General features: G+C 40.4%; 1 protein-coding gene across 1 annotated transcript in view; it reads left to right on the top strand.

Moving 5' to 3' along the window:
• Nucleotides 1-13,614, top strand: part of ATP8B4 (ATPase phospholipid transporting 8B4 (putative)) — a 336,358-nt gene that overhangs the window by 239,441 nt on the left and 83,303 nt on the right. The window contains 1 exon segment of the mRNA XM_073653088.1: nucleotides 11,121-11,236. Coding sequence (XP_073509189.1) covers nucleotides 11,121-11,236 — 116 coding nt within the window.

Raw genomic sequence — 13,614 nt, 5'->3', positions numbered from 1 at the left:
GCCTCCAATAATATATACCTGACAGGAGCCCACAGATTCTGCTGCCTCCAATAATATATACCTGACAGGAGCCCATACATTCTCCTGCCTCCAATAATATATACCTGACAGGAGCCCATACATTTTCCTGCCTCCAATAATATATACCTGACAGGAGCCCATAGATTCTCCAGCCTCCAATAATATATACCTGACAGGAGCCCATAGATTCTGCTGCCTCCAATAATATATACCTGACAGGAGCCCATACATTCTACTACCTCCAATAATATATACCTGACAGGAGCCCATAGATTCTGCTGCCTCCAATAATATATACCTGACAGGAGCCCATATATTCTGCTGCCTCCAATAATATATACCTGACAGGAGCCCATACATTCTGCTGCCTCCAATAATATATACCTGACAGGAGCCCATACATTTTCCTGCCTCCAATAATATATACCTGACAGGAGCCCATACATTCTGCTGCCTCCAATAATATATACCTGACAGGAGCCCATAGATTCTCCAGCCTCCAATAATATCTACCTTACAGGAGCCCATACCTTCTGCTGCCTCCAATAATATATACCTGACAGGAGCCCATAGATTCTGCTGCCTCCAGTAATATCTACCTGACAGGAGCCCATACATTCTGCTGCCTCCAATAATATATACCTGACAGGAGCCCATAGATTCTGCTGCCTCCAATAATATATACCTGACAGGAGCCCATACATTCTGCTGCCTCCAATAATATATACCTGACAGGAGCCCATAGATTCTGTTGCCTCCAATAATATATACCTGACAGGAGCCCATAGATTCTCCTACCTCCAATAATATATACCTGAAAGGAGCCCATACATTCTGCTGCCTCCAATAATATATACCTGACAGGAGCCCATAGATTCTGCTACCTCCAATAATATATACCTGAAAGGAGCCCATACATTCTGCTGCCTCCAATAATATATACCTGACAGGAGCCCATACATTCTGCTACCTCCAATAATATATACCTGACAGGAGCCTATAGATTCTGCTGTCTCCAATAATATATACCTGACAGGAGCCCATAGATTCTGCTGCCTCCAATACTATATACCTGACAGGAGCCCATAGATTCTCCTGCCTCCAATAATATATACCTGACAGGAGCCCATACATTCTGCTGCCTCCAAGAATATATACCTGACAGGAGCCCATAGATTCTCCAGCCTCCAATAATATATACCTGACAGGAGCCCATACATTCTGCTGCCTCCAAGAATATATACCTGACAGGAGCCCATAGATTCTGCTGCCTCCAATAATATATACCTGACAGGAGCCCATACATTCTGCTACCTCCAATAATATATACCTGACAGGAGCCTATAGATTCTGCTGTCTCCAATAATATATACCTGACAGGAGCCCATAGATTCTGCTGCCTCCAATACTATATACCTGACAGGAGCCCATAGATTCTCCTGCCTCCAATAATATATACCTGACAGGAGCCCATACATTCTGCTGCCTCCAAGAATATATACCTGACAGGAGCCCATAGATTCTCCAGCCTCCAATAATATATACCTGACAGGAGCCCATACATTCTGCTGCCTCCAAGAATATATACCTGACAGGAGCCCATACATTCTGCTGCCTCCAATAATATATACCTGACAGGAGCCCATACATTCTGCTACCTCCAATAATATATACCTGACAGGAGCCTATAGATTCTGCTGTCTCCAATAATATATACCTGACAGGAGCCCATAGATTCTGCTGCCTCCAATACTATATACCTGACAGGAGCCCATAGATTCTCCTGCCTCCAATAATATATACCTGACAGGAGCCCATACATTCTGCTGCCTCCAAGAATATATACCTGACAGGAGCCCATAGATTCTCCAGCCTCCAATAATATATACCTGACAGGAGCCCATACATTCTGCTGCCTCCAAGAATATATACCTGACAGGAGCCCATAGATTCTGCTGCCTCCAATAATATATACCTGACAGGAGCCCATAGATTCTGCTGCCTCCAATAATATATACCTGAAAGGAGCCCATACATTTTCCTGCCTCCAATAATATATACCTGACAGGAGCCCATACATTCTGCTGCCTCCAATAATATATACCTGACAGGAGCCCATAGATTCTGCTGGCTCCAATAATATATACCTGAAAGGAGCCCATACATTTTCCTGCCTCCAATAATATATACCTGACAAGAGCCCATAGATTCTGCTGCCTCCAATAATATATACCTGACAGGAGCCCATAGATTCTGCTGCCTCCAATAATATATACTGTAATAACTATATATATATATAACCACTACCTGCTTAAACCTACGGCAGTATATAACCTCCGTATTAACAATATAAATCAGCTGAGAGGAAAACTCTTAAAATATAACTTTTATTTAATCCTTAAAAATTACTTTGTACCAACAATGTCCAATATAAATCACTCATACACCACTATTACAAACCAAATATCACGACCGACCCCTCATATAGTAGCGAGGGCCAACAAAAATTAATTTGGTCCTGATAAATATATTTTCTCTTATAGCAAACCTTATTAAGGATATAAAACATGAAAATAGGACACTATGTAAACTTCTTATATGACATGTTGGGGAAAACTAGCAGTATTAATCCCTTCTGGTACATATATAACTTAAACATAGTGATATAAAATTTTTAACAATATGTGTGGATCTCAGCCATTTTCTTATCTGTGGGCATCCTCCAGGGTTTTTTTCTCTCTCTTCAATTCAGTTGTTTCGTATCACCGAGAATAAATCTACCCTGTCGTGCCCCTGATAATTGCTCCCGCCCTGACAAGGGCAGTACCCAAGTGTATCTATTACCCCTCAAAATAATGCCTCCCTTCATAATACCTGACAAGAGCCCATACATTCTGCTACCTCCAATAATTTATACCTGGTAGGAGCCCATAGATTCCGCTGCCGCTGCCTGGGGCGACGCCGGGTGCGTCCTCCACAGTGCCCACAGGAAGCAGTCCCTGGGCAATGACGTCACCACCCTGAGACTGACCTCCTGCGTAGTGTCGCTCTACGCAGAGGAGGCAGAGGGGCACTAGTCTGCGGCATCAGGCAGAGCAGGGCAGTGCTGCCGATATGATTAGCGAACCGGGGGGGCCCTCTGTTCTCTGTACAGGGCCCAGGGGGGGTAGTGGGGTGGGGCTTGGGGGCGTGTCCATCGGGACCCGGGGCCCATCGGGGGTTTTCCCAATCCTCCGGTGGGCTAGTCCACCCCTGGCTGTGTCTGACCGTACAGGAACATGGTCTGATCAGGGGAGGGCAGGGGAGGAAGCAAAAGAGTATACAGACAGGACAGTATGAGATCACAGCTGATTCTTTCTGTGAGGTAAAACATTTCCCTGTCTGTTTTTAAGCAATGTTTTACATCACAGAAAGAATTAGCTGTAATCCCATGTGGTAACGTCTATAAACTCTCTTTTGCTTCCTCCTCTGCTCAGGAGCTGTGGTATGATCAGACCACGTTCCTGTACGGTCAGACACAGCCATTACACAGTACACAGCAGGGGCACATTTATAAGATTATCTCAGCACAGGAAATTTTATTTAATCACATCCAATTGTGTAATTTATTATTATTATTCCAAGATCTATTGATTAAAATGTTGGTTAAAGTTAACTTAGTTTGTGGGAAAACTCCTTTAACACAACTCGTAGGGATTTCTCTGTATGTGATTTGTGTTTTCTATAGGATTGCAGTTATATCTATTATCATTGTGTATGAAGTCTTATAGAGTAACCATTGTTAATTTTTTTACATAAGTTAATACTACACTTCAAAAAAAGAGACTTTGTAATAAATCTTTTAAATGAAATCTAATTTCTCCTGAACTGATTTTTTATCTCATATTTCCCAATTCATGGGTAAAAGCTGTGCACAGTGAATACAGGCATTCCTATTACTGAGATAGATGACAGTTGGTGCTCATAAAGTTCTATAGAAAACTTGCAGCAGGATGTCTGTCTGCCTATATCTCCTCCTCCTTCCCTCTCCATAGAATTTTAAAATCACAAACTGTCATCTCCTATCTCAGTAATGTGAAAGTCTGTCGTCACTGAATCCTTGTCAGTGAAGGATCAATCCAATAGGAGAAAGAAGCAAATCTCCCTGATAAGATATATTACAAAGTTGTGTATTTTCATGTGTACTATTGATTTATGTAATAGAAATTAAAACAACGGTTATTCTTTAACCCCTTTCTAACATGATACTTACTAATACGTACCTGCGCCCTTGACCTTATGGACCAGATACGTATTAGTACTAGGGTTGAGCGAATATGTTCTCTCCGAGTATGCTTGGGCCGAGCTCAGAGTATTTATAGCTGCTCGGTGATATGGTTGAATCGCTCCCGTGTGCATGATTTGCAACTGTTTGACAGCTTTATTACATGTGAGGAATGTGTAAGAAATAGACATTCCTCACATGTAATACAACTGTCAAACAGTTGAAAATCATGCACACGGGAGCGATTCAACCATATCACCGAGCAGCTATAAATACTCGGAGCTCGGCCCGAGCATACTCGGCGAAAGGGTTAATAGAACATACTCGCTCAATACTAATTAGCACGCATCAGAATCGCCACCGGGTGTCAGCTGATTGTCACAGCTGACACCCGGTGCTATGTGCTGGGAGCGGAGCGCACCGCTCCCATCACATTACCCCCCCGAAATGCATGCTGCAATCAAAGTCGATTGCTGCATTCCGGTCGCAAGAGAAGGTAAGCGCCGTTACTTACCTCCTCACCGGCGTCCTGTGCTGTCTGTGGCCGGGTCCTGTGGTTGTCATGACAGCAGGAATATACTTTGATCATGCGCAGTGCATGATCAAAGTATCTTCTGCCTGTGCAGCGCTGACAGCCTTGATAACACAGGGTTGGTGCTGCGTCCCTATGCTATACAGGTGATCAGCCTGCAAAAAGTGAAAGTCCCATAGTGGGACAACGTGTAAAAGTTAAAAAAGAATCAGAAAGTGAAAAAAAAAAAAATTAGTAAAAATATTTAAAAAAAAAATGAAAAAAAGAATCCCCAAAAAATAAAATAAAATTGTACCGATCAATAAATGTTATTATGAAAAAAAAAAAAAGTACACATATTTTGTATCGCCGCGTCCAGAACGACCTGACCTATAAACCTGTCCTACTAGTTAACCCCTTTATTGAACACGGTAAAAAAAAAAAAAACTAAGCAAAAAACTATTCTAATCATCATACCACCAAACAAAAAATGGAATAAAACGCGAACAAAAAGATGAATGTAAATAAAAATGGTACCGCTGAAAACGTCATCTTGTCCCGCAAAAAACAAGCCGCCATACAGCTCCATCAGCCAAAAAATGAAAAACTTATAGCTCGCAGAATAAAGCGATGTAAAAAAATTCTTTTTTCTATAAAATAGTTTTTATTGTGTAAAAGCGTCAAAACATAGAAAAATGATATAAATGTGGTACTGCTGTAAACATACTGACCCTAAGAATAAAGCTACCTTATCAATTTTACCAAACCAGGAACGGCATAAAGAAACAATTCCTGAATTGTTGGTTTTTGTTTATTCTGCCTCCCAAAAATCGAATTGGAAATCGATCAAAAAATGTCACGTGCCTAAAAATGGTACCAATAAAAATGTCAACTTGTCCCACAAAAAAACAAGCCTTTACATGACTCTGTCGGCCGAAATATGGAAAAATTATAGCTCTCAAAATATGACGATGCAAAAACTAGTCTTTTGGAGAAAAAAAAGCGTATTTTAGTGTGTGACAGCTATCATTAATAAAAACCTGCTATAAATCTGGTATCGCTGTAATCACACCGACCCGAAGAATAAAGTCATCTAATCATTTATACCGCGCAAGGAAAGGCGTAAAAAATAAACGCTAGGGTTGTGCTAGGGTTAGGGTTGTTCTAGGGTTAGGGTTGTGTTGAGGTTGGGATTTTTTCAAAAGTAAAGAAAAAAAAATAACGATATGGCGACTAGTGTTGAGCGCAAGTGCTCACTACTTGAATTTGCATTGGGTGCTCGGGTATGCACAGAGTATCGCGGGTGCTCGAGTGACATGCTCGAGTCTCCGCCCCATATGCTTCACGGTCAAAAAAACCTAGCGGGGATTGCCTGCCATGCACGAGCGATCCCCGCATGTTTTTTTTTGGGTGTCGAACAACCGTGAAACATGCGGGGCGGGGACTCGAGCATGTCACTCGAGCACCCGCGATACATGGTGCATACCTGAGTACCCGATGCAAACTCAAATATTGAGCACTTAAGCTCAAGACTAATGACATCTTATTCAATTTGATGTTATCATTTTCTGTGTCATACCTCTGGGCTCAAAATGTTCACTATACCCCTTGATAAAATTCGTGAGGGGTCTAGTTTCCAAAATGGGGTCACTTGTGGGGGGTTTCCACTATTTAGGCACATCCGGGGCTCTCCAAACACAACATGACGTTCGCTCTCAATTCCAGCCAATTTTGCGTTCAAATAGTCACACAGTGCTCCTTCCCCTCTGAACCCTGCCGTGCGCCCAAACAGTGTATTTTCCCCACATATGGGGTATTTGCATAGTCAGGAGAAATAGCGCAAAAGTTTTTGGGGTGCATTTTCTCCTCTTACCATTGTGAAAATAAAAAATTTGGGGCTAAAACATCCTTTTTGTGGAAAAAGTTAGATTTTTTTTATTTGCACTGCTCCATGTTATAAACTTCTGTGAAGCACCTGGGGGTTCAGGGTGCTCACCACACATCTAGATAAGTTCCCTGAGGGGTCTAGTTTCCAAAATGGTGTCACTTGTGGGGGATCTCCACTGTTTAGGCACATTAGGGGCTCTCCAAACATTACATGGCGTCCGCTAATCATTCAAACAAATTTTACAATCAAAAAAGTCAAATGGTGCTCCTTCCCTTCCGAACCCTGCCGTGCACCCAAACAGTGGTTTTCCCCCACATATGGGGTATTGGCGTGCTCAGGAGAAATTGCACAACAAATTTTGGGGTCCATTGTTTCCTGTTACCCTTGCAAAAATAAAAAATTGGGGTCTAAAGTAACATTTTTGTGAAAAAAGTTAATGTTCATTTTTTCTTCCACTTTCCAAAAATTCCTGTAAAGCACTTGAAGGGTTAAAAAACGTCTTGAATGTGGTTTTGAGCACCTTGAGGGGTTCCGTTTTTAGAATGGTGTCACTTTTGGGTATTTTCTGTCATAAAGGACCCTCAAAGTCACTTCAAATGTGATATTTCCTAACAAAAAAAATTATGTTTCAAAAATTGTGCTGATGTAAAGTAGACATGTGGGAAATGTTATTTATTAACTATTTTGTGTGACATATCTCTCTGATTTAAGGGCATGAAAATTCAAAGTTTGAAAATTGCAAAATTTTCAAAATTTTCGCCAAATTTACAATTTTTTCCACAAATAAACCCAAGTCATATCGAATAAATTTTACCACTGTCATGAAGTACAATATGGCACGAAAAAACAATCTCAGAATCAGTGGAATCCGTTGAAGCGTTCCAGAGTAATTACCTTATAAAGTGACAGTAGTCAGAATTGTAAAAATTGGCCTGGTCATTAACGTGCAAATCCCCCTCGGGGGTAAATGGGTTAAATATCATGTTTATCTGTTTTACTTATGTATTTTTTTCTGCAATGAACACTGCAAATGTACATGTCCTTTGGCTCATGCTTGGGTGGGACTTGTAACCAATGTAGTCATCTGACACATTTTGCCATCATGCGAACAGGCAGAAACTACGTTCTGTTTTGGAAGATAGAAATTCCAAACTGATCAAAATCAGATCTTTCTACTAAAACAAGTTCAGGAAATGCGTATTGTCTTTGATTTCTTTCTCCATAAGATTTTGTCTTGCTCTCTTCCTAGAACTATGAAACTCTCGTTTGGCTTGTTCCCACTTTCAATCCTTCTCCTTCTCCCAGCTTGCACCTCTCACACTTCAGACTATTCCCTTCCAGAATGTGTCCTGTCTACAGTCTTTCTTTTGTGTCAGTCTTTTCTATTTAAAAATTTATGGTTCATTTGATATTGCAGACAATTTAGTATAATTGAATATCACAGAATTAATGAGGTGTACTCTTCATTTTAACCTATTTACGGTAATGATTCATTTTGAAAAATACATCACAATACCAAGAAGTGAAATGAGTCCTAATCTCCCTTTATTTCTACATTTTCAATTTATTGTTCTTTTTGAGCCAGGAACCCATTACTTATAGAAGATATTTCTTTCAGTTAGACGTAGAATGTTCACATGGGCTATGTGGAAAAAAAAATCAGCTTCTAAAACACAAATTGGCTGTAAGCTGCGGTTGTCCTCAGAAATTTTTTTTTAACCAAAACCATGAATAGACAAGAGATCTGTTATTCATCACAATTCTCTATCCACCCTTTTCGTGTCTGCTAATCCACACGGAGACAAGTGAGACCAGTAAACATATGTTTGCATATTCAGAGGGAACGAGCAGGGAGAATAGAACCTGGAGAAGAACAAAATTAGGCTACGGTTGATTTTATATGCATACACTTTCTATTGATTTACAAACTGAAACCATTAAATAACGAAGTTATCATACTTGTCAATAATTAACTACCACACTCCCTGTAAATACATATGTATCTGGATGGGGCGAACAGATGTAAAACCGTTTAGTGTTAGCTTTGAGCTCTCCAATACATCTAATTGTGTCATGGTAAAATTCCCCCATTTAAGCTTTGCATTTTATTAGGAATAATCTTCATACATAGTGTTTAGTACATAATTTTGTGTTCTCTGTGGCATGGTAGACCTACTCCTCGTGAATATTATCTAAGTCGCTCAGGCCCCCTATTAAAATATGTTTGTGCACTTGTGGGTTATGGCAGATCAGGGTGTATAATCACATTTACAGGAATACAAATTGCAATGTATCGTGTGTAGACAAAACTAGAGTGACACCATGTGGAATATAAATTCCCCTAGAGGAAAATTTTGACTGCTAGATAGGGGACAGGGCCATCCATATTTGTAATAAAGACCCCCATGGTACTCTGTTAAATAATTCTATATACACTGTGCTTCCTGAACTAAATAATCCAATACACGATGCTCCATAATACATGATCCGATACACAGTGCCTCATAATACATACACAATGCCCCTATAATGCATAATACAATAAAAAATACCCCCATAATACAGTACAAGATACCCCTATAATACATAATACAATCCACAATGTCTACATAATACAATACACAATGCCCCCATAATACAGTACAAGATACCCCTATAATACATAATACAATTCACAATGCCTACATAATACAATCCAGAATGCCCCCATAATACAGTACAAGATACCCCTATAATACAATTCACAATGCCTACATAATACAATACACAATGCCCCCCCATAATACAGTACAAGCTACCCCTATAATACCTAATACAATCCACAATGCCCCCATAATACAATCCAGAATGCCCCCATAATACAGTACAAGATGCCACCCATATACAGTACATAATACAATCCACAGTGCCCCATAATAAATAACACAATGCCCCCATAATACATAATGCAATACACATTACTCACAATACATAATACAATACACAGGCCCCATAATACATACACAATGTCCCCTAATATAATACACAATGCCCCCATAATACAGTACACGATGCCCCCATAATACATAATACAATCCACACAGTGCCCCATAATACATAGTACAATACACAATGCTCCCATAATACATAGTACAATACACAATGCCCCCACAATACAATACACAGTGCGCCATAATACAATACACAATGCCCTATAATGCAATACAAGATTCCCCCTTAATACATAACACAATAAACTATGCCCGCGTAATACATAACACGGTTGCCATTGGCCCGATATGTTAATTTCACTGATATCTGTATCCTCAGGATACAAATAACGGTAAATAGAATGGTAAGTCACGGAGCCGTCAGCTCCTTCTTCCACCTTTCAGACTGTGCAACTGAGACTCAGTGCAAGAGTCGCTGGACATCCCTAGATCGTGCCTACTGTGCGAAGCCTCAGTCCATATGCTGCACAGACCGGAGCATCAAAGGGAACAAGGTTAATTGAGTAGTTTGATTTTTTTTCTAATTTTTAATTCTCAGTCAGCACATGGGGGAAATTTCAGGGCATCATACTGCGTAGGGCGATTTGGCGACATCATACTGTGGGTGGGTGTATTATATTATGTGGATGGGCAATGTGAGGGTGTCATACTGTGTGGGGGGCTGTGGGGATAATGTGGGGAGCTGTGGGGTTCCTCCTCTGTGTGAGGGGTAGTGGGTTTCATCATGCTGTGAGTTGTAGCCTGTGGGATCCATCCCACTGAGTGTGGGGAGCTGTGTGAGCATGATCCTGTATGTATGGGGCTCTGGGGTCCATACTGATGAGGGGATGTGTGGGTCATCAAACTGTATAAGGGTGACTTTGGGTATCATATTGTTTGAGGGGGTGTGAGGTATATCATACTGTGTGTGTGTGGGGGGGCATCATACTGTTTGGGTGGCTGTGAGAGCATAATTCTGTTTGGTGGCTGTTGATCAGGGCACAAAAGCAGAATAACATAAGCATATGATTTATAAACATTATAAAAAGAAGTTAATGATATTGTTTTGATTACCTGTTACTGCTAATACATTACAATAATCTCTGTCACAACATGTATTGGTAGCTAGTCAACAGATTTAAATCTGCTCAAAGTTAAGTTAATTAACTTAATTAATATAAAATAATAAGATTAATAATAATAATGAGTATACGGTAATTAAGTTCGGCTGGTTTGTTCAGCCCTTCACAAAAGTCAGTCTCTCGTGGCCCGTGGGAAAATTAATTGCCCACTGCTAAACTAGACACATTGTAAACAAAACTTTTGTTAACTTTGTATATTTTCGTTATAACACAGCATCAAAATAATTTTTTGCTTGTATTTATATACCTTTTTGGGAAAGATGTGATTTTTGCATGCATCACCAAGTTATCTATTGCCATTAACAAGGTTGTTCTTTTTCACCAGTGCGAAATCCTGAAGGACAAATTAAACTTTACTGCAAAGGTGCAGACACTATCCTATATGAAAGGCTTCATGTCAGTAGTGAAGAATTAATGTACATTACTTCAGAACATCTCAATGTGAGTATGCCACCTGTCGCTAATGGTAGAGTGTGGTTTGCATATGCCCTGCAAATCTCATTGCAGGAAGCAGTTGGTAGTGTGCATGCACCCGAAAGTAAGGCTGACGCACCCACGCAACCTGACCCTGGAAGAAGCAGGAGCGAAACGCGCGTCGGGGTGGAGGCACATGATGGTCTCCTTTTCTGGCTGTAGCTAAAATTCACTATTACAATGTAATACTGTATTTACTTATTCACACACTCAGCCATACTACCTCATTTGTATGCCTAATATTACAATAATAGGGTGATCCCTTATATATTTATATTTTTTGGATCAATATATGTACACTGTTACAAAGAAAGTATGTGAACTCCTCTTTATAATTTTAATTAGTGCATATTTCTTACTTTTTGACCTTCATGCATGTACAGAGGGTACATGCATGAAGGTCAAAAAGTAAGAACTATGCACTAATAAGAGGCAAAGTTTTTATCCTATCTATATTGCAATCATCATATTATATAGCACTGTGTACTTACAATTGTATTTTTTACTGAATGGTGCTATACTATACAAGGATTGAATGGAGTGGTGGTGCTTATACTATCGAGTAGGAATGGGGAGTTCAGGATCCTCGTTTTACTAATTGGCGAAGTCTCAGCACTGCAGTCCCCAAACGATCATATATTTATTACCTATTAGACGGTTCTGAGAAAAACCTCATAAAATGACATTTACCAATATCACAGAAGTGTAAAATGCATATGTATATTAGTCCGTCTGTGTTCCCATGGTATATATCCAATCCATCTCCTATTGTATTTTTCTTACCATAACCCTCCAGGGTAATTGAGTCTAAAACCCTTCACAATATTTGATGTATCTATACGTCATTGTCGGATAGAGGTTCCTGACCGATGATGTATAGGTACCTCATGGCGATTATGCACAAGCTGTGCCAGCGCAGTCACCGCCGGGAGCTCGGCTTACATGATAGCCGAGACCCGGCTGTCACTGCCAGGAGCGGTGCCCTCACCGCCCCCAGCTGTTTAACCCCCTAAATGCGATCGCAACATTTAGGAGGCTGGTAGAGGGAGGATGCTCCCTCTCCCTTCCAATCGATGCCCCCGCAACGTTGGCCTGCTTAGACCATGCCAAAGGGGCTTCTGTCTGTGTAAGGACTCGCTCACACAAGCATATAACATGGCTGAGTACTATGCGAATGGCACAAAAAAAAAATCCTGAATTGTTGGTTTTTGTTCATTCTCCCTCCCAAAAATTGGAATAGAAAGTGATCAAAACATGTTATGCGTCCGAAAATGTTACCAATAAAAACATCAACTTGTCCCGCAAAAAACAAGCCCTCACATGCCTCTGTCAGCAGAAATATAGAAAAATTATAGCTGTCAAAACAGGGCAATGCAAAAACTTGTTTTTGCAAAAAAAAGCATCTTTTAGTGTGTGACAGTAGCCAAACATAAAAACCCAATATAAATCTGTTATCGCTGTAATCGCACCGACCTGAAGAATAAAGTCGTCTAATCACTTATACCGCATAAGGAACGGGGTGGAAAATAAATAAAACCAATTCTTCACCTGTAGCCGATTTGTTCATTCTGCCTCCCAAAGATCGCAGTAAGGCTCAACTCACATTTATCGTGCGCTGACCACTTGCACCAGGATTTCCATGTAAATCTCTGAAATACGTGATTCAGACAGAATCCCTGGCAGAAGATTTCCTATAATGAGGCAGATGTAGGAACTGTGGACACCATCTGGTCTATGATCTGATGGTGTCTGACTTTTTAGTGTGCATAAAGGCGCGGCCGACCACAGTTTTGTGCACTTCTGAAAAGAAGGACACCACTAAACGGGCCAGATGGAGTCCAGAGTAACTCTGAATCACGTCATTCGGAGATTTAGATGGAAGTAGAGCTCAGCGAAGAGCGCAGGAAAAACGTGATTCAAAATGTTATGTAAAATGTTCTCAATAAAAGCTTCAACTCAATCCACAAAAAAAGTAATTTCCCACTCAGGTCATTCATCTGTTAATGGAAATATAAGAGGGTATTCTGCTCTTCTGGCACGTAGGGGCTCTGTATATGCAGTCCGCAAACTATTCAGGAATATCTGTGCTCCAAGAATCAAATAGCACTCCATCCCTCCCGAGTCTCGCCGTGTGACTAAGCAAGTACTGTACAACCACATATTTACCCATTTTCCCATGTGAAAATGTAAATTCTGGGACTAAAACAACATTTTTGAGGTAAAAATGTAATTTTTTTTTTCTTCACTGCTCAATGGTATAAAAGTCCTTGACACACCTGTGGTGTCAATATGATTACTGCATGCTTAGGTGAATTCATTGAGAGGGGTAGTTTGTAAAATCAGGA

Source organism: Phyllobates terribilis, unplaced genomic scaffold, assembly GCF_046119375.1.
Source record: "Phyllobates terribilis strain yellow unplaced genomic scaffold, ASM4611937v1 Scaffold_11__3_contigs__length_659146591, whole genome shotgun sequence".
Classification (NCBI taxonomy): domain Eukaryota; kingdom Metazoa; phylum Chordata; class Amphibia; order Anura; family Dendrobatidae; genus Phyllobates; species Phyllobates terribilis.
This window is presented reverse-complemented; position numbering and strand designations above follow the sequence as displayed.